The sequence below is a fragment of the Gallinula chloropus genome (genome assembly GCF_964237585.1).
Source record: "Gallinula chloropus genome assembly, chromosome: 23".
Lineage (NCBI taxonomy): Eukaryota > Metazoa > Chordata > Aves > Gruiformes > Rallidae > Gallinula > Gallinula chloropus.
The window spans coordinates 4,237,117-4,261,778 of record NC_140108.1 but is presented as its reverse complement, the minus strand read 5'-3'; the positions used below and the strand labels follow the sequence as shown (position 1 = coordinate 4,261,778).

The 24,662-nt window shown below is 44.2% G+C and overlaps 1 protein-coding gene across 1 annotated transcript; it reads right to left on the bottom strand.

Moving 5' to 3' along the window:
- Positions 1-513: 513 nt before the first annotated feature.
- MMEL1 (membrane metalloendopeptidase like 1) lies at positions 514-24,093 on the bottom strand (the record flags this gene model as incomplete). Its single annotated transcript, XM_084274587.1, has 23 exons — positions 514-676; positions 1,082-1,158; positions 1,836-1,931; positions 4,045-4,110; positions 4,656-4,789; positions 5,831-5,950; positions 7,690-7,748; positions 9,365-9,468; positions 9,725-9,808; positions 10,667-10,765; positions 11,049-11,177; positions 11,396-11,489; positions 11,974-12,110; positions 12,373-12,462; positions 13,025-13,159; positions 15,072-15,137; positions 15,808-15,926; positions 16,499-16,594; positions 17,056-17,136; positions 17,570-17,731; positions 18,350-18,409; positions 23,742-23,905; positions 24,044-24,093. 23 exons carry the CDS (start codon positions 24,091-24,093, stop codon positions 577-579), a joined length of 2,322 nt encoding a protein of 773 aa, XP_084130713.1. The 3' UTR covers positions 514-576.
- Between the last annotated feature and the right edge of the window lie 569 nt (positions 24,094-24,662).

The following is a 24,662-nucleotide window of genomic DNA, read 5'->3' as shown; positions in this document are numbered from 1 at the left end:
CATCTTAACACACAGCTCACGTGGCAGCAGACAGAGACAAACAGCAATCTCTCACAACAAAGCGGGAATCAAAGTGCAAGTGTACAGACAGCACGAGGGTTGAACTTAGCTCCAACCTGAATTTGGGAAGAATGCACCAGAAACCGAATCAGGATACTGGAAAAAGGTGACGGAAACATCTGGAACGGGTCAGCAGAGCCTCAGGAGGTGGAAGATATTAAAATTACTGTTCTTTTCCGAAAAATAGAAATGTAGGAGTGTGTTGGTTTTGCTTTTTATTTAAGAATTAGTCTTTATAACCCTGATGCAGTGTCTTTGTAACAGTCAGGATATTGTTGCAACAGTCATCTCTGCTCCGGTGGCTGTGGCACGGCCCGTCAGTCACCCAGAGACCTGTGAGCGTCCCAGCGCCGCTGCGCCAGCTCCAGGGCTGCGCCGGTCCCTTGATTCCCACTACAGGAGCTGCACCATTAGCCTTGGCTGTGACTGCATGGGAGAACACCAGGCACGTCGCTGGCAAGGTGGGTTCGTGGCGTCGCCAGAGTGAGCATCGTTCTCTGCCAGTGTTCTTTGTGGTTACCACACTCGGCACGTCTCTGCAGGGTGCATGGCTGTGCCCCTTTTACAGTGGAACGCCTCTGAGAAGGCTTCAAAGTTCTGCAAAGACCCCAGCACCCTACACAGAGAGAAGGAACATGAACTTTATTGCCCTGAAAAACAGAAAGCCACGTCTGTGAAGTGATTTTGAGTCTCGTAACTCAATTCCAGTCTCAGCACAGAGGATGTTTTATGCAAGAAGAACATAGCTCACATCAGTGAAATGCTGGAAGAAGCAAAGCCCACAGTAAGCGGGTTCTGGGCCAGTGTCTACAGACTGGCCAGTCCACTAGGCTGGGTAAAGCAGAGTGAACTCTTCAGCAGGGCCCTTCAAGCTCTGAAAAATTCTGAATGTTCCCCTGGATTTACCTGCTCTGTCCGAATGTGGCTGCCAGCAGCGAGCCCCTCTGGCCTCTGCACTCTGTTGGTGCAATGGGTTGAACCCTGCGAGTTACCGTTTAGGAAATCAGCTCATAAAACCCACCTGTACTTCAGAGGGCTGTGGACATCTGTCTTTATTGACTGGCTAGCATATTCTGGTCTGTAGGAACCACACCAAACCTAGACAAGGAGGATTAATCATTAGTGGGTCAGGATTAAAGGGAATTCATTTTGGGGACCTTTGTGCTGCTTTTCCTGAGAGCCATCCCACTTCACTACAATACACTCACAGCACATTTTATGGAGGAGGCAGAATAGATACAATTATTTCCTAACTAGTTTTAATTTTACCAAGTTCTTGGATCAAGATCCAATGCTCTGGGATAGGTATATGAGCTCATGATTTCACACACGAGTTTCCTCAAGCAGAGGAGTTGGAGGCTGAGTGTCTGAGGCCCGACACCAAGTGTGCTGGCTGATACTGGAGTTACTGACAAGTACTGGTTACTCCAACAGTGCCAGCATATGGGGGGTTCTCATCCAGGCCAAAGGGTGAAATTCAGCTCAGCAAACTTCTTGATCCTGGGCTGTAATGAAGCAGTCTAGAGGAAGGGGAGTGGAATCTGTAGCATCACCTGTGACCTGAGTGTGCTGCATTCCTGTGTCAGGGCTGCTGACTTGGTGTTTCTCAGGCATTTGGTTTTCTCCAGCACATGTTAAAATCCAGATGAAACCCTGTCTGCATCACAAGCGAAAGGAGCCTTCTCATAAGTGTCAGTGGAACCAATATTTATAGGAAATGGTGAGCCAGTTTGTACTTTCCTGAAGCCTGTAGTGGCTGCATCCCAGTGTCTTACCTGGGCAAAGTTGAGGAAGAAAAGCTGCTTGTGGGACAGATTCAGTCCAGGCAACTTTGGCTCCTTCCCTTCCCACTCCAGCCACTTTAAGTAGGCCTAGAAATGATGATAGATTCAATTCAGAGAAGCACAGGATGGGCATTCTGAATGGTCAGTCACAATGTGTATCAACCCAACATGTCCTCTCTTCTGTATTTTTCTAGGTTATAAAAACTTTCTAATACAAAGAGTACAGCTAGTTTTAGGAAGAAGCACATCATAAGCACTCTGACTTTCCCATAAAAATCCAAACCACAAAGGTAAGAAGCTGAATGTGAGTTCAATACAGCAATCTCTGAACTGAAACCTGTTCTAAACCAGGGAGAAGTACCTGACTCTTACACAGAGGTGGAGTGTTAGAGCAGTAGTTATCTTGGCCAGCTGGCCTCCACTGCAAGAAGCCACACATGTTCCTTATGGAGCTGTTACAGATCTATTTGGAATCTCCTTGGGAAGCTGGCAGGGGCTGTTTTAGTGACAGGTATCCCACCACCCAATGGAGTACTGGGTGGGGATTGTGGCTCAGCAAGCAAGCAGGACACAGTGTGACTGCTAGTGTCATGTTTAAGTGGAGCTGGTGACATTTAGTAAATCCCTGACACTATGGAGACTGAATTCCCCTGACTCCAGCTGGAAGGAACATGATCAGCTTCCCCATGGCCTTTTCTATAGGAATTTGTATCTGGAAATGAAGTGTTAAAATTCTTCTCTACAGATCTGTGGTGATGATTTTTATCTCTTCAGGTAACTGTTCATAAAATAGCAGATAATAACCTTGCTCAATGTTAAATCCATTACCCCTTATTGTTACCCATTAATTGGCCAATTTTCTTTTTTTAGCTATATTGACATAATGGAGACAAGTTAATGTGTCCCTCCTGTGGGCTGATTTCAAACCTCCTATTACCTTATCCTCTTAGTTGCTGAGCTGGTCCCAAAGCACACAAAACACAAAAGGCAAGGCTGAGGGTAACAATACATTCAGCCCCATGGAACAGCAGAGGATTCTGCACTTCATGTCACACCACACTACCCTACCACCCCCCTGAGAGCTTTCAGAATGAAGTACACATTTGCTTTAATAAAGTAATTAATTTGAATGGTGTCCCTCAGGGGCAGAATCGCCAGTTTAGATTGCTGAAAATTCAGGATGTTCTTCCCTAAACACCCCTGACTGCTGCTGTATTCAAAGCAGCAGAGAGAAGAGGGTTTTACCATGGTATCTGTTAGGATTATTGGTAGCAAAGGCCATTCCACACTCACACCTGAGCTCCATGGAGAAGGAGCCTTTGTGCTGGCAAGTACTGTGTTCCTAGGGATGGTTTGTAAACCTGGGGGACTAAAAATACTGGATGTCCCCAAATCTGGAAGCTGAGTGCAGTGCTCTGAAGTATCTGTTGCATTTCTCTTGTTTTGAAAACAAGTGGCTGGTGGAGCTGCCTCTCACCCTGGCAGAGGCAGGCAGTGCTGAGATGATCAGGCCTGGCACTTCTGTTCTGCTGCCTAGCTGCAGGAGAGATAAATAGCAGGAAGGAGAAGGGACTGGCTTTGGGTTATTTTCCTAAAGCTTACAGAACACGTGAAGGAAGCAACACAAGGAGCTGGGCTTTCAGAGACGGATGTTTTGGTAGGTGTGATCTGTACCCCTCTCAGGAAAGAGATGCCATTTCCACCTCTTCCTTTGGCATCCTACCTGACATGTCACTTTTGGGATCAAAGATGAAAAGTGTGAGAGAAATAAACTTGGATAAAACACTTGTGCTGCTTCATGATATCACCAAACTGTGTTGCCAAGAAATGAGTGCTCTGTTGCCATGTGACAGGCTGTTTCAAGCTGTAGCTGCCATTTGCAGAATCAAGGGTGTTGTGCCTTACTCCTAGCTAATACTGAGCCTATTCCTGAGCCTTGCCCTGGTTTACCTGAGACAGAAATATGCAGCATCAAGCCCTGTGCCATACAGCCAGGAGAATGAGGTGTTCTCCGGGGTGCAAGAATGCCAGCAGTCCCATACTGGGGTTGGATCCACAGAGACATAAGCTTCTAGATGCATGATTGAGGCTTCAAATGTTTGATTATGGCAATAACATGTTAATTCTCAACTGTTTAATGAACTGGTAACCCCATTGCTGAATCCTGGGGGTGAAGTTTGCTCATGGTGTATTTAGTTACCTTGTAAGCCTGTCGGACTCCTCCATTATCTGCAATGTTTTCTCCTAACGTGCTTATTCCACTGACCTGTAAAAGAATCAGCATTCACTTACTCCAGAGTCAGTAACATCAGCAACCCTAAGAAGGACAAGCTGAAGCAGAGTCATACATCACAGACAGCCAGCCATGTCTGGAACAGAGGGAAGCAGTGACTTTGTGCTGGGGCAAAGAAAGGAGAGAATGAAAATAAGAAGTTAATAGGGTTAAAGCTGCAGATTAGAATAGAGAGAGTACATGCAGGTACAGCAGGATCAGAATAGGGGCTGCTGGGCAGAAATACAGTAAGAAACACCAGATTTCCCTCCCCTTGCAAAAACCCCTCACAGGGTGTGGCAGCAAAAGCACACATGGGGCCAGGTCACTATCAACCCAACCACACACAGGTAACACTGTTCTTCCAGGCTGTGCTAGGATCCCCAACAAGCATCGACTCTTGTATCTTATTTACAGAACAATTAGCCTGCAGTATGGGGGGGTGTGGGGGGAGGTGGTTATGTTTATTCTCCATTCATGCTCATTGTTTTTCTGTTCAGAACACCAGTGGTGTGGAAATGGCTGTTGGGTTGCCTTACGTTCTGCCCTCCTGCCAGCTGCCACGTGTAGTTCCCGTACTGATACACCATGCAGCGAGACTGCTCCTTGAAGTGCATAGCTGAGAAATTGCTCCACCAGTCAAACATGTTCCCATCTTTATCAAAGTTCCTGCCTGTAGGAAAAGCCAAGAAAAAGGGGTAGTTTTAAGTGGGTGTACATTGAGTGAGCGCTCGCCCAGTGCAGCACATGTTTCTTATTCATTTGAGAGCTGCACATCTTCCCCTCTTTCCTCCCTTGATTGATGTGGTCTGTGCTACAGAAATTCAGCAGAAATGGTCTTGGCACAGTTGATTCTGCTTTGGCAGAAGGGAACAGACAAGATCAACTGCAGTGCTTTCACCTCTCATCCTCTGTTCCCTGAGCTCCTGTTAGTCAGCAGCCATTATTTCAGTCACAGCACTAAGGCTGAGTTTTATTTCCAATCATCACGTAACAAAACTTACCACCACCTTCTGTATGTCCAGGTGAGAACTGAGATTCATGGAGAATTACTCTGTCACATCAGGTGAAAGCTGGGATTGCAGTTCTGGTGTTTGTATTCTCAGCTTTCTGGCTACAGCATGCTTTTTATTTGCTATAGATCTGGATTTCTGAGGCCAGATTGTGTGTTTATGTGGAATCTGCACAAGCTTAATTAACATTAAAAAACACACTGAGAAAACCCAGGGTACCAGAAGTGAGGTTTTGCCCAGAACTATTTTACTTAGTGTTCTAGAAAGACAATAAACTCAATTTACTTCAAACATTGATGTTGGAAAAAAACCCCTGCTGTGATTTGAGACCCTCCTGCCAGCTCTTCTCTCCCAAGGACACAGCTCACAGGTTTCACTCTACATCAGGAGCCAGCATATCTGCTGGCACTGGATGGCCAGTCTGATGGGGCTGTGAAAATAACAGCTTTTCCAGAGAATCATCATGGACTTAACTTGGTTTTAACATCTGCTTATTGCTCATGTGACCTGTGTAGTTCATGAACTACCCACTGCAACATGCTCCACAGAACAGGCACAGTTTGATCTCTCCCAGAAAGTGGCTTAGCAGGTACAGGATCACATTTGCATGGGTACCTCAGTCCCAGCAGAGTGTAACTGTGATTTCTTGCAGAGTAACGACTGCAGCTGAAAGAATAATGCTTTCTCAGTTATCTTCTCACCATTGTCATCAAACCCATGAGTAATTTCATGCCCAATAACCATCCCGATCCCTCCAAAGTTCAGGGCCTGTGGCTGGTGTTTGCTGAAGAAGGGGGGCTGCAGAATCCCAGCAGGAAAAACTGCAGAGAGGGAAGAGAGAGGGAGATGCTGTAAGGAAGCTTTATTTTTGTGTACCTTGCAGACATTGCTTGCTTTAAAGAGCAGGAAGGGACATAAAATACAAAGGGATTAGAAACCACATCATGCCTCCTCATGTGAAATCGTTCCTCTCTTGATAAAGGGCAGATGAGACAGTAATACCTGTTGAATTCAGCACATCTGCACCTACACTGTCTCCTTGTTTGAGAACCAATCATCACTTGCATTTCACCTCCAGCCTGATTTGCTCTATACTGTACCCTGCAGCAAGTCAGGACCAAAATGTTCAAGAACTGTCTTTTGGAGACAGGTACAGTTTGTGTTTATGAGCCATTTCATAGGGGAACTAATGGGTGTTTTACTGCTTTACCTCTGTGAAAGAAAGGGTAGCAATCATATGCTGAGTACCAACAATACTCAGTGTGTAAAACGTGCACAGTAGTAACTCCCACAGACCACCAAGTGCACTTGGATGCCAGTCTGGGCAGAGGGGGCAGGAGGACATGTGTCCTTCCCCAGTTTACTGGCAAAAGCCTCACACAGAGTCAGTGGGATTTATTCATCCCACGTACATAAGATGAAAAGCACATTCTCTTCTAGAGGAATTAAAACTGCAAGCAATTCATTGTAATAAGATAGAATTAATTGGTAAGAAGTGAGATACTGAAATGATGTAGAAATATTTCCTTTAGAGACAAAACCATTTTTGACTATATAGGAGGGTTTATCCATACAATTTTGGAGAGAGATAGGTAGGACAAACTGCAGGAAGACAGAAGCAGGGCACTGTCTCTGTGTGGAAAATGACTAGAGACAGGAAGAAACAGGATTTAACTGCCACCTACACTCCTGTGGGTAGCTAGGCTTGGATATTCAAGTTATTTAAACCAGTTACTTCCATATTACTTGTGAGGGCAAAGTTGTAGAGGTACCAGTTGTCTTTAAGGTTTGAGTTACTGCCTGGGAGGCTGGCTCACAGCTGATGATGATCAGCAGAAAACCACTGTGGATAAATAGGGAGCCTGAGCACAGCCAGAGCTTCTAGTTGCAAACTAAAGGGGTACCTGGCTGCAGCTGAAGGACTGGTCCTGATTTTTACAGCGTTTGCAATAAGGGGTAAGTGGAAGCTACACAAAAAGAACAATCTCTTTCTGATGAGGCTGGAGGGCTCAGTTCTGAGCACTTGGGATGTTTCTGCTTTTTAGCAATTAGCTCTGTTTTCCCTTGTGACTGTTGGTTGTGCTTTCCACTTCCAGCCTTTGCCCTGTGAGCAGGGTACAGCTGCTCTGGTTTAAGGAAGGTGTGGGCTTTTCCTCTTACGGTGTTTGGCAGGGCTTGAATAGCAGATGTACTGGGCAGTCTGGGCATTTGAGTAAGTGCTAGTTACTAGAAAGGGAGTCTGTCAACACGAGTACAAACAGCTCAGAACACACTGTGAGCATCCTCTGCTCTCTGGAGCTGCTGCTCCTGTAGTAGCAGTTACAGCTTTCAAACAGGAGGCTGTTCTGATTTCAGCACATGAGGTGTGCCTGCCACGTGTGTGTGCATGGGGGTAAGCAGGTTGTTCCTCACCAAAGCCACTGCTTGAAAAGACCAGCCTGGCTGCCTTACCCAGGACTTGGTGAGGTGGGTTTGCCTCTAGAGAACAGTCTTGTGCTGCTGCAGTGCAAAAAGTCATCAATTAGTTCCATGCAGATGATGAAAATTGTTGCAAACCTACCGATCTGGTTGCGGTTGGGGGAGTAGAATGCATTGACCACAGCAGCTCCAATTATCCACCTACAAGGGAATGTTGTGAACAGTTAGTCATGGGTTTGGTTTTTTGATGTTATTTTTAGTAAATTATTATCTTAAAAAAAATAACAGCCTGCAGATAGGGACAGAATTGAGCTGGGGATGAAGGATGCCATGGAACACAGCTGTAAAGAAATACTAATACCAAATGGTGTCTCATCTATGGGTGCCCTGCATCCAAAGCAATGCCAAGGTGAAGTGAGAAATGCTTTTGCTGCCTTCTACAGCCTGTAACACAGCTTGTGGATTAAGATGACCAATGCTAATCAAGAGTTTTTGCTATAAAGAGAACCATGAGTGCTCAAGAAATGAGGAAGCAGAAAAGTGCTGTTGTCTGCTAGCCTGATGAGAAGACTCCACTGGTGAATTATTCATCAGTAATTCACTGGAGGCTTCTAAGTGTCTGCATTGCATGCTCACATTTTGAGTTAAAACCACCTTGCAGGAAGAGGGATAGGAAAAAATAAGTAGGCTTTGTGACAATTAACTTGACTAATGCTTCCCTTTGGAGAGTTTTTGTTTGCTTGCTTGTTAACTTTGTTTTATTTTACCTTCTGTGAAGAGCTGTTTGAAATTCTTACTAGAATCTGTTTTCTTTGTCTCAAAACAATCTCTCCCACCATCACCCAAGCTGGGCTCCTACTTGTGAACAATGCATCAAGTTGGTATTAGCTTTCTTATTCCTGCCCTCTGTTACAGCCTATCTGCCAGTAGCTTTGCCTGAACTGCCTGACCTGGACACCTCCAACACAGCCAGGAGGACTAGTAAAAGTTCAGCTTGGCATTTGTTGTTGAGCAAACATCCCAGAAGCCCTGGCTTGCATCTATGTTGTGGACTTGGCAGGAGCTAAACCACACTTGTAGGACTGAAGGAGTCTTCCTAGTGTAGTAATGGTTCTTACTGGTTAGTGATGCCAACTCCATTGGAGCTGTTAGTAACAGTTTATGGATGTGCTACTTTTGTGTGGCTGATTTAAGACTAGTGCTAGCTGGGGATTTACCCAAGTGTGGTAAACTGAGGTAACACTAGGGCCAAGCAGGCTGAGCCCTGAGACTTACTCTGCATGTGGTCATGGAGTTAAAGAAGGGATGGTGATGCAGCCAGGCTGCACCTATGACAGGAACTGCCTGAAAAATACATTTATACTTTACTAGGTGCAGTGTGATGTGATTGGCTGGAAATAGGTATGAAATAGGTCTGGTGTTCAACTTCCCCAAGACTGGGCATGCTTCCAGCAGAGTTCTGGCTGGAATATTGCAAGCTTTTTCCCCTGACTATAAGCTTTTCAGAAGCTCCTGATATTGCTTATCTAATCTCCTCCTTGATGAGCTGTCAGGAAGATCTGTCACTGCTTTTGTGTTAAGTAGCTTCGATGTAATATCTGGATGTAAAGCAACTTGATGAAGGATTAGAGAGGTTTCGAGAGAATGGGATAGATTCCTACCACAAGTGGCAAAAGAACTACTTAATTTCCTGGAATTAAAGATCTCAGACTCTAGCTATCTAGAGATAGCATTCTCAGCTATCTGCAGCATATGACTCAAACACAATACCCCTTATTGCAGAGTTTAGACTGTCTTGGTGCAGCCTGGAGACTTACACATCTTGGTCAACTCTCTCACGAAGCTTTTTCAGGCTCTTTTGGGCTCCAGCTCTCAGGTTTTCCAGAATGTTCTCAAAGTAATTGTGTTCACTGAAGTTTAACTACAGAAACAGATACCCAAGTATATTAGTAAGCTGTGCAGAAAGAGGAATTGAATGTATTTTTAAGAAACATCTATGTTTTGATTGCAAGGTATTGCTTAATAGATAGTTTTCTGCATGAGTTTATGTATGAAATGATCAACAGAGTTGTGTGCTGGCTGGTTATTTGGCAACTGAAACTGCACAGGTATAAGTATTCCAACTGGCAAGGAAGTGAGTCTAGGATTTTCTGTTGAGGTATGCACAGCATACTTACATTGGCATATTCCTGATCCAGTTTTTCATTCTGATCTTCCAAGATATAATCTGGATAGCCGATTTGTTCTTTAATTGCCATTGCCTAAAAGAAAAGAGTTTAATGTTCCTTCTTAATTCAGTTTGATGGTGGGTTTTTTTAAAGTTTCAATACATATAATAGTTCAAACTGTCTATTGCTACTGTCTACCTGCTTGTGGGAAACTGAATTGAAGCATTTAAGGACCTTGTTCAACAGCAGTCTACTGTCCAGTGAGGTTTTATGTGGTTTATTTTATATGGAATATACAGTCCTGTATATTCTAGGAGAATATACAGGAGACTTGCAGATCTTGTAGCCCCACCCAACAGTGATTTGGCTTAACCTTCATTTAGTGCTTTTTTTCCTTGCTGTTGATCTTAAAGTCAAAAATCTGAAATTTTTTTTGGGGGGATGCATTGTATTTGGATACTCTAGCTGATGTATTGGGTACCACAGAATCACAGGGGTTGGAAGGGACCTGGAGAGCTCATCGGGTCCAACCCCCTGCCAAAGCAGCTCCCTAGGACAGGTCACACAGGTCGGTGTCCAGACAGGGCTGGAATATCTCCAGAGAAGGAGACTCCACACCCCTGGGCAGCCTGTCCCAGGGCTCCCTCACCCTCACTGGGGAAAAGTTCTTCCCCATGTTGGTGGGGAACTTCCTATGCTCCAAGTTGCAGCCATTGCCCCTTTTCCAGTCTCCACAGAGCACTGAAAAGGGGCTGCCTATTCATAGCATGGAACACAAGACCCATTGAAGGAAATAAAAATGGGGTGAGCAAAGAAAGGATTAAAAAGACAATGTAATAGGATAGTGAACATGAAGTGTTTTTCCTTTCATCTGTAGGGGAGCTGGGAACAGTGATGCTACAGAGACTTCATATTCAGGATGGAATACTGAAGCTGTTTGTTCTCTCTGACCTTCTCTCGAGCTTTCTCTTTGGATGCCTCATCCATCCACTGCAGCTCATCCAGCGTTTCAATGAACACCTCCCGAATCTTATCGATTAAATCCCGGACCTGCAAGAGAGGCAGGGAGACATGAATCACTTCAATGCTCTTTTCCCCAGGCACCACTAAGGATGGGTGCAAAGATTCTTACTGAGAGGTGATGTCCCTAAACTCTACACTCTAAAATGTGGTACTCTGCACTTAAAAGAGCATTGTAAATGAGTTCTTATGCCTTGTGAGTCTTGGCTGGTTGATGCCTTTAACAGATAAAACAGGTTGGGAGATCAGATGGAGGGGAATGGGCACTGTAGGCACTGTGGGTGTACAATAGTACAAAGGGTAAACTACCTACCATCCTCTTGCTCTCACCAGCAAATGTCTCCCTAACATACATGGCTCCCACTGCGTTCTCCATGTTGTTGTTGACATAACTCACACACTCCCTCCAGCGGGCTTCTTCCAGCGTTGTCCCATAAAGTGCCTGGATGCAAAAAAGACACAGGATTAACTATGCTCATGCATAAGATAATTGCCTAAAGAAGATGTTAACCTAAGACACAGGTTTCCATTGCTGCCCTTAGATTTGTTTGGGGATTGTGTGACATAACAATGTCCTTGTAAATACAAGGACTTAATTTGATGACTCAGACTCTATTCCAATATTTCAACCTACAGTGTCTTTAGGAAGAGAAGAAATACCTTCCTGTAGCTGGCCCGAGCATCCTTGAAACGCCGACTCAAGCTGCTGACTCGGTCGATTACCAGTCGCCAAATGAGGTAGTTCTGGATGGTGCTGTGTGGGAAGGCAAAGCTGAGTTGAATCCCCACATGGGATTACAGAAAAGCAACACCAGTGTGGAGAGTCTGAAGGGGATCTTAATTTCCAATGGAGATAAAGGAAATGATTGCTGCCAGCCATTGGTCTCACAGCACCTCCAGGTGACTTATTTAACAAGCTGACTGTGGAGGCACTCAGACTGTACTACTGTGTCTGTTCAGAGATTCATTTAATATCTCTTGTTACACTCTTGGAGAGAACTAGGATAAGCCTGTGGTAAGTCATTCCCTTTTCTTCCCATTTAATCTTTTCTGACCAGGTGAGACACCTTGTATCATGGTACTTTGGTACCCCAGGACGTTAGGAGATGTTATCCTCACTTTACAGTGAAATGGTGCCACCTCACAGCAGCTCTGGCAGAACCAGCAATTGTCCCCAGGAACTTACATTTCCACAGTACTTCTGTGCCTTTGTCTTCAATATTCTCTGGTTTCCTTACCTTGCTGAGTACTTTGAGATAATAGCTTTCAGCTCTTGCAGATAGGGCATGCCATATACAACCACCTCTTCTTCTGGGTCAACTTGAATGCTTACTGAAGACATGACACCTTGGATGAAGAATGTCCAGTTAAATTCCTAGGCAGAGAGAAAGACATATACCAATGCCAGGTGTTTAAGTGACTTAGACTGCGGAATGTCCAGACAGTTACTGTGGGACTAAATGTAGTTGTAGTGTTGTTCAGTTGAACAATGCTTTTTAAGAGGCTCTGAAGATAAAACTAAGAATGGGAATGACTTTATAGCTCTTGGTTGCATCACTGATAAATTCACAAAGCCATTTTGAATTGGCATGGTAACAAAAGGAGGCTGAAAATTAGACTGCTCATTAAACACTTACATTCAATGCAAACTTTTCCTGTAGCTCTTTTAAGGTCATCTTGTTGTACAGCAAGGTTACATCATGCCTTTCTTCTGTTGGGGTAGTTGCCTGAAGACATTCACAAGGTTGTTACTTGAATCAACTGACACAAGTGGCAATGGCTGAAACTGCATGCATGTGCACATATATGCCCAAATATTATGAAATAAAACAGTTGATTTTGGAAAAGAAATCATTTGATGTCCAGTGCTGCTTTCTAAATTTCAGTATAGGAGCACAGTGCCCCCATTCAATGTTTCAGAAATAGGTTTAATCATGTAGTTCACTCTATCCTTTTCAGAATAGAAGACCTAGAGGTTTTTCTGGGTGCTGTAGACCTCTGAGAATGCATGTGAGCTAGCCCTGGTGTTATCACAGTGGATGTGTAGAAGATAGATTATCTTACTTTAGGGGACTTCCAAAAATAACTATGACTAGGTCTAGGGCAGACATAGTAGCTGTGTATACAGTAGACATAATTATACATGCAGAGACTGACTTCTGGGCTGCTCATGGCTTAAGAAGGTGTCTTTCTCCTGCTTTCTTCTAGACCATGTTTTTAATACTGTGTTGAAAACTGCTGCACAAGAAGAGTAAGAGACTCTTTCCCCTTCTCAATTTCTGTACTCACATTTGCAATCTCTGTTTCAAGCTCCATGACCTTGGCCATTTCCTCCTGGACAAAGGAATCATCCTTAGACAGGTTCTTGTCTTCCCGGATCATCTTGGCGATGGTGATCATGAACTGCAGATAGGCTTCTCTCACCTGCCCATGTGAGACACATCGTGAAGAACAGGTTTCCTGGCTGCCACCTCTCAGTCAGGAAAACATTGGGTTTGTTATTTTAGCTTTACAATCCATCTCTCTGGCTAACTCATGTCCTTTGAGGTGTGTTATGGGAACAGGGGGTCCTACAAGCCAAAATACCAGGGTAAACATAGAAGGTTTAAGTTCTCTGGAAGTAATACCACAAATCTTCTAAAGTCTGTTTTTACAGTCTGAAAGAAAAGCTGTGTCTCACATGGATCCCAGTGATACCTTTGCTTTGTTTCAGACAGGAGGGTATGGCTGTGATTCATGTCTCAGAGTGGACCTTGAAAAGATATTTGACTGCTGAGGGAGCTCTGATCTCTGATCCAGTTTAATACTACCTATTTTTCTTGCATACCTGTCTTCCTCCATAGACCTCAAAACCAGATAAATACAGTAACTGTTGTGAAATTGAGTCTGGGCACTTACATGATGATTTGTGCTTTTAGGCTGAATACTGAGGCCTTAATCAGGCCAGACTCCCCCAGGCCTCAGTAGGAGCTTTGCCAAAAGATGCTGGACTAAGCACAGGGGGGAGTTTGGGTCATCAGTTTGGTTCATTGTCTGTGGGAAGTGAGCTGTTAAATAGCAAGTAGAAAGGGGTTGTGTCTCCTCCTTATTCATTAAGATTAAAAACACAGCCTTAGCCCTGCTGCTGTGTAGCTTCAAATTAAAAACATATTAAGCAATGCTGCTTTCTTCTGCTAATTTAGGATAGTCTGTGCACTGTACCTGATTTTTCTACCTCATACAAGTCAATCTAAGCCTGATGCTTTTGCAGTGATGCAAAAATATCCCTCTCTTCTACTGTGACTGCCTCTACATAGGTGACACTTGCAGAGTACAATCCTAGTTCCAGCAGCTAGCTGCAGTTCCCAGCACAACTGCATGGACTCTGTGTTAATGTCTCATGATACAAAACAAGTTGACAGTTTACAACAGTGTGCAGAAGGTGTGAAGTAATCTCAAACTTCCCAGGGCTGTATTTTGGACTATATATAAGAATACAGACAAATATATTGAAGCAAGAACACTAATCTCCCTGATGTTTTCCTCTGTCTGCACAGGCACTAGACAAAGGAGCCTGAAATGCTCACTGTTGTTGCTCTGTGTTCCCTTCCATTCCTGTTAGGAAAATGAGTTTGATGTTAGGCTGCAAATACTCTTGTTAGTATGACATAATTGAGGAAAATAAAGTGTACTGAAGCAGTATGTTTATCTTGGAAACTGATAAATTATCTGGGTATCTTTCTAACAGCTTTGTATGCATTTACAGAAACCCTCACACTTTTGTTCTGAGCACTGGCAGAGAAAAGCAGCTAGAAAATAATCTCTCAATTTTCATGTAATTTTGGGGAAAGGGAGGAGTAAGTGGCAGCAGATTCTTGCTTGCTGAGTATCTGTTCCATTAATTCAGCATCTTTTGTTGCTCTCTGCAAACCACTTCTATTATTTAACTTTTTTCCTCTTAACACATGAAAAACCCTGCATGTTTTGGTGTTCTTTGGGGTATTATTTGAACCAGTATGACAATTCTTCCATATCTATAATCCATCTTTCCAGTAACTTGTGAAATAGTAGCCAGAGCCAATGGTTTAGAAGAAGATCAAGTCAGTCCATGATAACTGCACTCCAAAGATGACTATTTGAAGCTATGAAACACAATGATTGTGGAGAGAATGCAGTTGTTTGGTCCTCTTGTAAACTTAACAGAAATTTGGCATAACAAGGAAAAAATGTAGCAGTGGATGTCACAGTCTGACTATTACATAACATGAAGATGCAGCTATTTGGGTTTTAGAAAACAGGGATAAATGATAAAAATGCTTTAGTAGCACATAGTAAATAAATGAGAAGGAACACTTACTCTCTGATAGTTGCCCCCATTAAAGTAGTAATCCCTGGATGGCATTCCTAAACTTGGCTGGTCAATCTGAAGGAAATCATACATGTCTTATGTTAGTGATGAACAGAAACTGATGCTGTCCAAAGGTGTCCTTGGAAGGCAGCACAGGATGCTGTGTGTGCCATCCTTGGTGTTGGAAGGACAATAGTGCACTCTGACCAAAGGACTTCAGCTTTCTAGGAACTGGGGGGATGGAAGGTGCAACTTTTGTCTCTGCCTTTCCAAATAAGGTCAGGATGGATTCTTAGCATGTATTATAAAGCAAAATCTTTCTGTTAGAATTGAGATCTAAGAATAAGGTTAAACAACTTGGAAAAGAAGTAGCTTGACTTGAGGGCTGGCCCATGCACAAGCAGACTCTGAAATATTATTTACATGGTTTCCTGCTGTATATTAAGCCTCACTATCGTTTTGTGTGTCACAAGAATTTACAGTCCTTAAGTGCTGTAAATCAGAAAGGTCCATTGACTTTTATTTCTTTAACTGAAACAAAAATTATGCTGCCATAAAATGCTTCCCAGTATGACCCTGAGACAGATCTGCCACTGGGGATACAGAACTGGTGAACTGTTGCATACCTTCCCCTGTATCGTGCATACCCACTGACTTCTGTCAAGCCAAGCTGTATGCAGTGTAAATGACTACACAGCCATATGATTCTGGCCCATAAATAATTCCCTGTGATTTTTTTTCTTACATAAATGATGTGTCTGCTGGAATCCCGGTCGTCGTTCCACACGAACATGTCAATGAGGACACGCTTGTTAAATCTGGAGTTCATTATGGAGAGTTTTTCTTCCATGCTCCAATCTGGCTCTGGGACAGAAAAGGAAAAAGATATGGTATTTATCAGGCTGTATCTGGACTAAGTTGTATGGCTTGCAAGCTTATTGCTGAAATAGTTTAGAACTACACTGGATGGGATGTGCAGAACGTTCCCACAGTGGCTAGAAATTGCCAGCCTATTCTTGCTGGCCTTATCTGCCCAGTGATGTAAAGTATCTGATTAATGTATGAATAGGATAATTGATCAGTAACTGATTAATAAATGTATATGCAGTTGCCTATGCATAGTGCAAATCACCGTGACCTTGCCTAGTTAGGCACATGGGCATATATACTTGGGGTTTAGAACAAGCACTGGAACACAGTTACACTGGTTATACTGCTTTTGGTTCCTTATTTGTGCTGGTTCTTTAGGCTTCTGAACTGTCTTCAAATGCACACTGTATAGGAAAATGATCTTAGAGTATCAGTATTAAATGTGTGCATCTTATTCTGATGGACTTGTTGTTTATGAAGCAAAAGCTGAGAGGACCTAGTTCAATGAGGGTAGTCTCCTTAGCACAGTAAGTAATTCTGGCTTAACTCCTTCAGCACACCATTACCTCTGGTCTTATTCCAGTCTGCAGAAGCCACTGGCCAATCTCCAACCACTGTCAGGGCCTCTAGTAGAGGCAATGAACCTCGTTGCTCTATAAGACCTGAGACAGGAGAAACAAATATGATGCTGTTTTCATTGGGGAAAAAAGATGAAAAATAGGTAATGAGCCTGGCAGTTTAAAAGTGAATTGCAGAAAATAAGATACCACAAAATCATCTGTCTCCTACTCTGACTTTTAGAGAAGTAATGAAAATACTTCTGTTGACTTCAGTACTGACTCTGACTGGGTCTGGAAAGGATAAAATGGGACCTGTTGTTGTGTTTAGAGGGGAAGGCTTTACATTGGTACCAGGTAACCAAGAGCTGTTGTTTTTACATCCCAGAACATATACAGACAGCCTTAATGATGGACCCAGGCACCTTCATTCACCTGCAGATAAGCTTTCCAGGCAAGGCCATGCAGATTAGATAGGTATTGACTGGACTCTGGCTTAAAAGTACACTGGTACTTTGTACGTTTGGTATTGAACGGGAGAATCAATGGAAGAAGAGGAGACTCACTCTCATTCATGCATGACTTGTAAAGTATTTTAGCTTTCTGAAATGCTTCTCTGTCCCCTTGATCTGAAGTTTCCAGCACACCTGGGGAAGCAACCATTGCAGTGAGGTTATTTTTTCTTTGCCCTGGAGAGCTTTGATCTTTTCATAGAAATCAGAGAGGATTCAGGGCTATGATAAATACTGGTTATTGTAGGCTTCAATTACTGTGAAATTAGAGTGCTCTTTAAAGGAGCTATTAATGGAAAAAGTGTCAGGAAGAACATGCATATGGCTTGTCCTGCTGCTTTTGAAGTTGGTACCCAATCACCTACAGCTAATTTTTAGTGGGTACAGGATGTTCCCACAAAATGGCTGTAGTAAGAGATGCAGAGATTAAAGGACCAGGGGAAAGGGGGGGATGGGGGGAATCACAACTGACACTTTTCAAAGTTTATTGTTATGTATAATGTGCAGTAAATAACATCTGAAACTAAATGTAAGCACATAACCAAGGGCAGAGTAACCCCAGTCCTACCTTTCAGGACGATCTCCAGCTCATCTCGCAGGATGTCAAAAATGCTGTATCTGGAGCTGGTTTCTGGGATGACGTGCCGGTTCAGCCAGCCCCCACAGGCATACTGGTAAAAATCCTTGCAAGGGTCAGCTGTTGGGTCCATGTTCTGAATTATTCTAGCAGCTAGGTATCAAAATTGGAGAGTTGAATTCCACAGACTGCCCAGCAACCTCTGGGACTACCAAAGCCTGTCAAGGAGCTACCTGGCAAGGTGGCCTGTTATTTATGCTGCTTATAGATGGTAAGGCTCAGGTATTATGACTCAAAAGAGCCTAATTTCTGCTTGAAAATGCAAGGAACATCTGACAGCAGACACTTGCTGGAGTGTGCTGCTAGGTGCCTGCCAGGGCCTTAGCTCAGGGACTGACTGATGCTGTAAGTGTGGCTGGGGGCCCCTGAGAGCATCAGTGCTGGAGTCTTGTCTTCATTGCACATAATAGGGGTGTGCAATTAGATGCCAAAAAAGGTGAGCATCTCCATGTGTGGAATGAATTGGGGGGATTATTTGGTACATCACACACAGATAGTGTCAGTCAAAAGCACATCCCTGTGGTTCAGGTCAGAGCCAGCAAACTCCTTGACCTCACTGGCAATTCTCCTGTGCTACTTCCTTAGGAATGATATTCCTGGTGATCAAGAAAGGTACATGAAGGAGAAACAAGAATAGGTTCTGGATTTCTTCCCCTCTCAATAAACACCCCAGCCACCTCTGCAGGAATCCCTCCTAGTGACACTCCTTACCTGCTGTAACACATCCTGGTGTGGTACACACAGTGCCTGAATTTGTCCCGTAGTGAGTGCCTGCAGGGAGGCAAACAAGAGAGCAGATGGAATTAGTTGTTTTGGAAAGAAATTGCTGCCAAGGTCACTCACCAGCAGCCCAACCTCTGTGACAACTTTGTTTAGTTTTTGAGCAAGCGAGTCAATAGTAGTGCCAGCACAGGCTCCCAAATAACAACTGTCAATAAATAGCTGCAGATTTGGGAGGAAAATGTATTACAAGGATCTTGCCAGTGAGTTTTAATTCTCCTGGAAAGAGAACAAGACCAGGGTTTGTTTGGGGGTTTTCTGCCTGCTGTCTCCACAGGGTCTGATATCCCTTTCCAGGCAATCTGCTGAGAGGCTTTGAGCATCTGAGCTCTTTCATGATCTTCAAAGTCACTGTGACTGAGAGGCTTAAACAAGGGACAAAAGCCCATAGCTGGATTGCTGCTCTCACACTGCTCTGAGTCACAAAGATCAGATTTAAGAAATGAGTTTTACTTCTGTAAGGAGGGGATGATGATCACTTAACAGACCTGTGCATGGTCAGAACTTCAGCTATGCCCTTTGCAGTTACTCCTTGCTGCTCAGCAGAGGCTGCTCCCTGATCAGGAATGTTTTGGGCTGATGAAGAGGTGTGCAAGGACTCTGGACCTATGCTCAAGTCTGTGTTCTGCCTTTGGGATGAGCCTGGGAAAGTCAGGTAAAGCTGTTATCAGTCATCTCCATGTATCTCAGTACTCCAAGTAGTAGATCAGAGTAAGGGTAGTACAAGCTGTTCTCAGAGCTACCAGGTGTACTAGGATCAGGTGTTGCAGATGTGACATGTGCACACCTCCAGTAAAATAGGGATTTCATTCCCTTAAGAGCATGGCTCAGTTCCACTGAGCACTCAGCAGCCTGAAAGCAATCACCCTTGGGCATGCTGAGGACCTCCATGACTTGCTGGTGTCAGTCCACAGAGAAGGAGTGATGTGATAAGGAATCTGAGGGAGCAGAAGCAAAAGTGAGAAGTTTGGCAGTAACTACAGAGGGTCTTGATGCTAATTTGGAGTCCCAGGTCCCGCTGCAGACTCACACTGAAGCCTCTGCGCATGGACACGTAACTCCTTACGCTGAGTACTGAAGTGACTGTGTGATGCTGGTCACCTTTCTGTGCTGTTCATGGTAGAACTGGCACGGGAGGTATCTGAGCACCCCAGCCTGATGAGTGGCCTTGGCCCTGGACACAAGGAAGCTCATTTTGCTGTTTTAATTTTCCACTTGTGCAAGAGGATTAGAGTAATATTGACTCATGCTAAATGGACAACTACTTGGTTCCACACTGCAGCACAAAACCTTGACTCCCTTAGTGTCCCACAGGAGTAAACATGTGTTTCATTAGGTTTTTGTCCTTACACTAGGAAGTTTGCAGAAAAGATTTATTAAAAAAAAAAATCCTTCCAATGAAAACAAGTGTTTTACATGAGAGCAAACAAGATTACAGTCATTCAGATAGAAATAAAACAGTGGGGAAGAACAGAGGGCTTTGAAGTTCATCAGTGGAAGCAACATAAAAAGCCCCCACTGTGATTGGGAATGTAGCATCCAGGGTTCAGCTGAGTGCTGTCGTGCTGTGTGGGAGTAGATCTGCATTAGAATAACTACATGCCTGATTATAGTGCAGTGTCTAGCAAGCTGAACATGGGATGAGCAAACTATGTGAAGCTTCTCACAGAGCTTTGGCTTTTCTCTCTTGTGCCAGGTGAAGCAAACTCAATTTGTGGAGGTTCCTAAACTCTCCAATTTTAAAATAAAAGAACCCAAAAGCTCAGGGTATTTTAAAAAAATATATATTTGGGGGCAAACAAGCCCAGTAGTTCAAATGTCCATGGAAATCTTCCCAAAAATAGCAATGGGCAAGGGGAAAAAGACAGAACTGTACTCCAAGTGTGCTGTGCTGCTCAACCCTTCTCAGGGGCCAGGCAGGACTCAGCTGAAGCTTGTTGTCTCTTCTCTATTTTTTAAATCAAAGCTTCTCTCTTTAATATAACCTGACAATGTCAAACTTCAGCTTCTGAAACCCCACTGCTTTCACCAAGCCTCTAACTCCCCACATTCAGAAGGACCTTGTGACTGGGAAGATGTAACTGAGCTGTAGCAGCAGGGAAGCCAAATCTGTTTTGAAGTTGTGGCTGCACACTCAGGGCTCTGAAACTCTGCCACAAAGCCAGATAATTAGGAATGGCTTGTGAGGGGCTCTCAGTTTACGTCTAAAAGTGGCTCCTTTGTTTTTCTATCAATTATCTCTTTTATGCCTCAGTACCCCCCCAACAAAGACCCAAGCCAACCTGGCTCTGAGATACAACCAGCACTGCCCTGTTTTACTTAACGTAGTGGACCAGTGACTAGTTCAGATCCTGCCCCTGGTCAGCAGGTTCTTGTGACTCCTACATGATTACTGCATTAATCATGTTCACAGCCCTGGGAATGCAGGAGCACAGCGTGGCCCTTGGAAATCCACTCCCAGGTGCTGCTTAGTCCAACTGCTCCATGTCTTTGCTCATCAGTGTGTAGCTTGCCTAATAGCACAGGGGTGTAAGTGTGCCCTCTCCCCTTCTATCAGAGACTTGTGTGAAACACAGCAAACTTGGAAGCTAGACAGTGAGTAAAATATCCATTAAACCACTAACATGGCTTTGGAGGAGTCAGGACCAGCAGTTAGGTGAGAATGTAAGTTGTTTGTAACTCTCAAGTTGTCTGGAGGAGTTGCTGACTGTGACTTGATGTGTCACCTACAGTCGGTGTGGAAATCTCTCTAGGCTGTAACCTTTCCAGCAAGTGATGGGATTGGGAGTTTGGTAAATATTTGTAGAGCAGAGCTGAGAGCTGTGAAAAGACTGCGAAGATGTATGTGTGGGTGTGATGGGAAGATTGAGAGCATGCTGCATTCAGACTCAGAAATGATTTCAGTTCTGTCTGCTTCTCTTCCTATGATCACCCAAATATTACTCTGCTATTCTTGCTATGTTTTCTTTGAGCTTATCTAGACCAGGCTTTATTGTCAACAATCCCCAAGCTGCTTCTAGAGCTACACAACTGCATTGCTGAGAGAGCTTCAGTGGTTTTGTTGTCTGGGAATATAGATGAAAATGAGTATTAACATGTCTTGCATCATTATTGCTGTAGCCAGAGGCCTGTTTCATGCACAACAATGCTCTTCTGTAAGCTGCATACAAGAGAGAACCAAAATATATTCCCTGAGCTGCAAAACCTATGTAAACCTTCATGTATTAAATAGGGCAGGCCAGGTAATCCTTCTAATTTTCCTTTAGGCTTCTAAAAATGAGTTATGTTTAGCTGGATAGTGTCCTCCTGATGAAGGATGTAGAAAGGTGAAGCAGCAAATCTGAATCTGCTCTTGGTGAACAATCCAGTGTCCCATACACACCTCAGAATTTGTATTTGGGTGAAACTGGGAATCCCAATAACATTCTTGGATCAATCACAGTGATGCTGCTCAGCTATGGTTCTTTTTCCCAGCTGCTACGTAGGGTTTATGTTTGTGTTACACAGTGTTGAGCAATATGTGCTCTTCACATGGTAAGATTGAGAGAGACTTCAGCCTTCTGCCTGAGCACTGGGTATGGGAACAGAACCAAGTGCAGTGTTTGGACAAAACCTTTCAAGGCACAAAATACTCCTGTCTGCAGGATTGCTCACTCGTGGCACTGCAGAGCACTTGCCTTCTCAGCATTAGACCCACATAGTGAGTATAGGTGCTCATCAATAAGATGGTGTAGCATGAAGCTCCTGCTGCTCAGTTCCTACCTGTGAACTACTCGAAGCTTGTGGCTGCTCTGGGCTGAGTACATCTCAGTGTCTCCTGTTGCAGTAGTTCAAATATATATTTAAATGTAAAGTGAGAGAAGGAGAAGCTGCCTCTAGGTCGGTGCTGAAACCACTCCTTGAAGGCATGAGGAAGCAGCCAGGAGGAGCTGTGAGCTGCACAGGGTGCAGCATCCAGCTCTCTGTGCTCAGGATCGCTCGAATCCAGGAAACGTTTCCAGGGAAAGTTTAACTGCTGATATGAGCTGGCAAAATATTTAGGTTTTGGAAGTGCTTTCTCACAGACAAGTCTGTCATCAAATGTATGTAAATAGTTGGCACTTGGTTTGGGTGCACAGATTCTTTTTGGGGATGTGGATGACACCCCAACATTTGGGCAAGTATTATTAATACCTGAATTCTGATCTGAACCCAAGCAGCAAAATGTAGAGTGACATTTTCAAACCCTTTATGCCCACAAGCAACAAAATCCTGCAGAGCTCTGTATTCTGATACAGAAACTCCTCCCCTAGGACCTAGCTCAGGGGAATTTTTGTCTCCTGAGCTAATAGCAGAAACACAAGCAACTTTCTGATGAGTATTGTGAATCCCAAACACTCAGATTTCACCTCACACTGAGCAACTGCTGGTAACATTCAGTTGCTGGTAGCAAAAGGAATAACAATAAAAAGGCTTTTCTTAAGAATTATTACTGGGAGTTGTGCAGTGCTGAGGAAAGCAGTTCAGTGCAGCCAGGGGATGCAGAAGCTGCAAGGAGAAAACTAATGCTTCAGTTCTGCTTTTCAGATGCCTTAATTTATTTCTCAGTGTTTTAACAGAGCTCTGAATCCAAGAGGGATTCATGGATGTGACAACCAGGAGGCAGGTGCTGCTACAAATCAGGTTACAGAATTTTTAAAGGGGACTCTGCATTTGGTGTGTTAGTGGGGAGTCCTGGCTGAGGGTCAGGGAGCCCCACAGGTAATACTGGGAGGAGAAGCACCCAAAGTGCTGTGCCTTGTCCTCAGGTTCCTGAGCCAAAGCCCACCGAGAGATCGCACTGCCTGATGCTCTCCCCAGCCTCAGCAGCGTGCTGCTGTTGGGGGGGGTTGTTTGGGGATGGGTGTGTGTGTGTTTGAAGCCCTTTCACACTGCACTAAGCAACCCCCCCTTTAGCTCTGCTAAGCAGCTGTTGCTTTCCAACTCCTGGCAGTAATGAATGTTGACTCAGGCTCCTATAAATTATGGGATGTCAATTACTGTCACACAGATGCTCACCTTCCCCTCTAAAACAGCACAACATTCTTCTCCCCTTTTCAAAACAACACTGAATTCAATAAACCACACTGCATCATTTAAAAACACAGAATTTTACATGCCATAACTTAAAAATGAAGTAAAATCTAACATAATCCTCCCTGTGCTTGAGCTGGGAACAATGCAGAGAGAGCCAGATCCCTCACAGAGGCGACTTCACTGTCTCTCTGTATCTTTGTTTTCCTTTAGCTCTGCAAAAAGACTTAACACTGTCTGCAGAGGAAAGAATTATTCACAGGTTCCTTACCTCTGCTGCTGGCATACAGGATCACCAGGGCGACCACTGCACAAGTCATGAGGAGCAGCAAGACAGCCAGACCGATTGCCACAAAGTTCCAGGATTTCTTCACAGATTTTGTTGATTTTTCCACAATATCCATTTGACTTTCTGATTTCCCCATTATTGTAACTCTAAATTGAGGAGGGGAGGGCAAGAAAGAATTAACAGCACAGCTGAATCAGTGTGAGATAAATGCATGACAGATCAAGGAGAAAAAAGGAAGTAGAATGAAAGCAGAGACAGATAAAAAAAACCTTCCAAATTATTACATGTATTTGTCCATTTGATTGTCCACAGATTTCCCAACCTCATTCTCCATCTCCTGTGCCCACCAGGTTGTCTGCACTGGGGCTGTGCTGCTGGGGCTGCTCTGGGCTAGGCTACCCTTAGCTCTCAGAGGTGCAGTGCCACAACTTCAGGAGCTTGCCTTGGGAAGTATGGAAAAGTCTCATGACCAGGTTGGGCAACTCCTTTCTTGTAAACAGAGAAGGAGGGGAGAAACTGCCTCCTTCCACTCCCCACTTCAGCGTCTCTCGCTGTTCCGAAGATTTCTTCCTCTCTTCTTTTTTTCCCTCCCTTCTGAGGATGTGAGGAGCTCTGCAGAGCTCTGCTAGCAGTGGTAGAATCCAGAGAGAGATCCTCCCAGGTGTGAGTGCCTTTGAGCAGCGTCTGCCCTGTCCTTAGCCGAGCCCAAGGGTTTGGAAAGCAGATGGCTCCCAGAATGTGTGTCAGCTCCCAGGTCTGCAGGAGTTTGGGATCTCCAGGTTCTCAGCCCTCTGGGAGCCATGCTCAAACTTCCTAGCTCAGCCAGCGCGATTCCCAGCTCCAGGCAAATGCTCCTGAGCAGCAGAGGGAGGAGGGGTTGCATGACAGCAGCAGGGCTGGGCA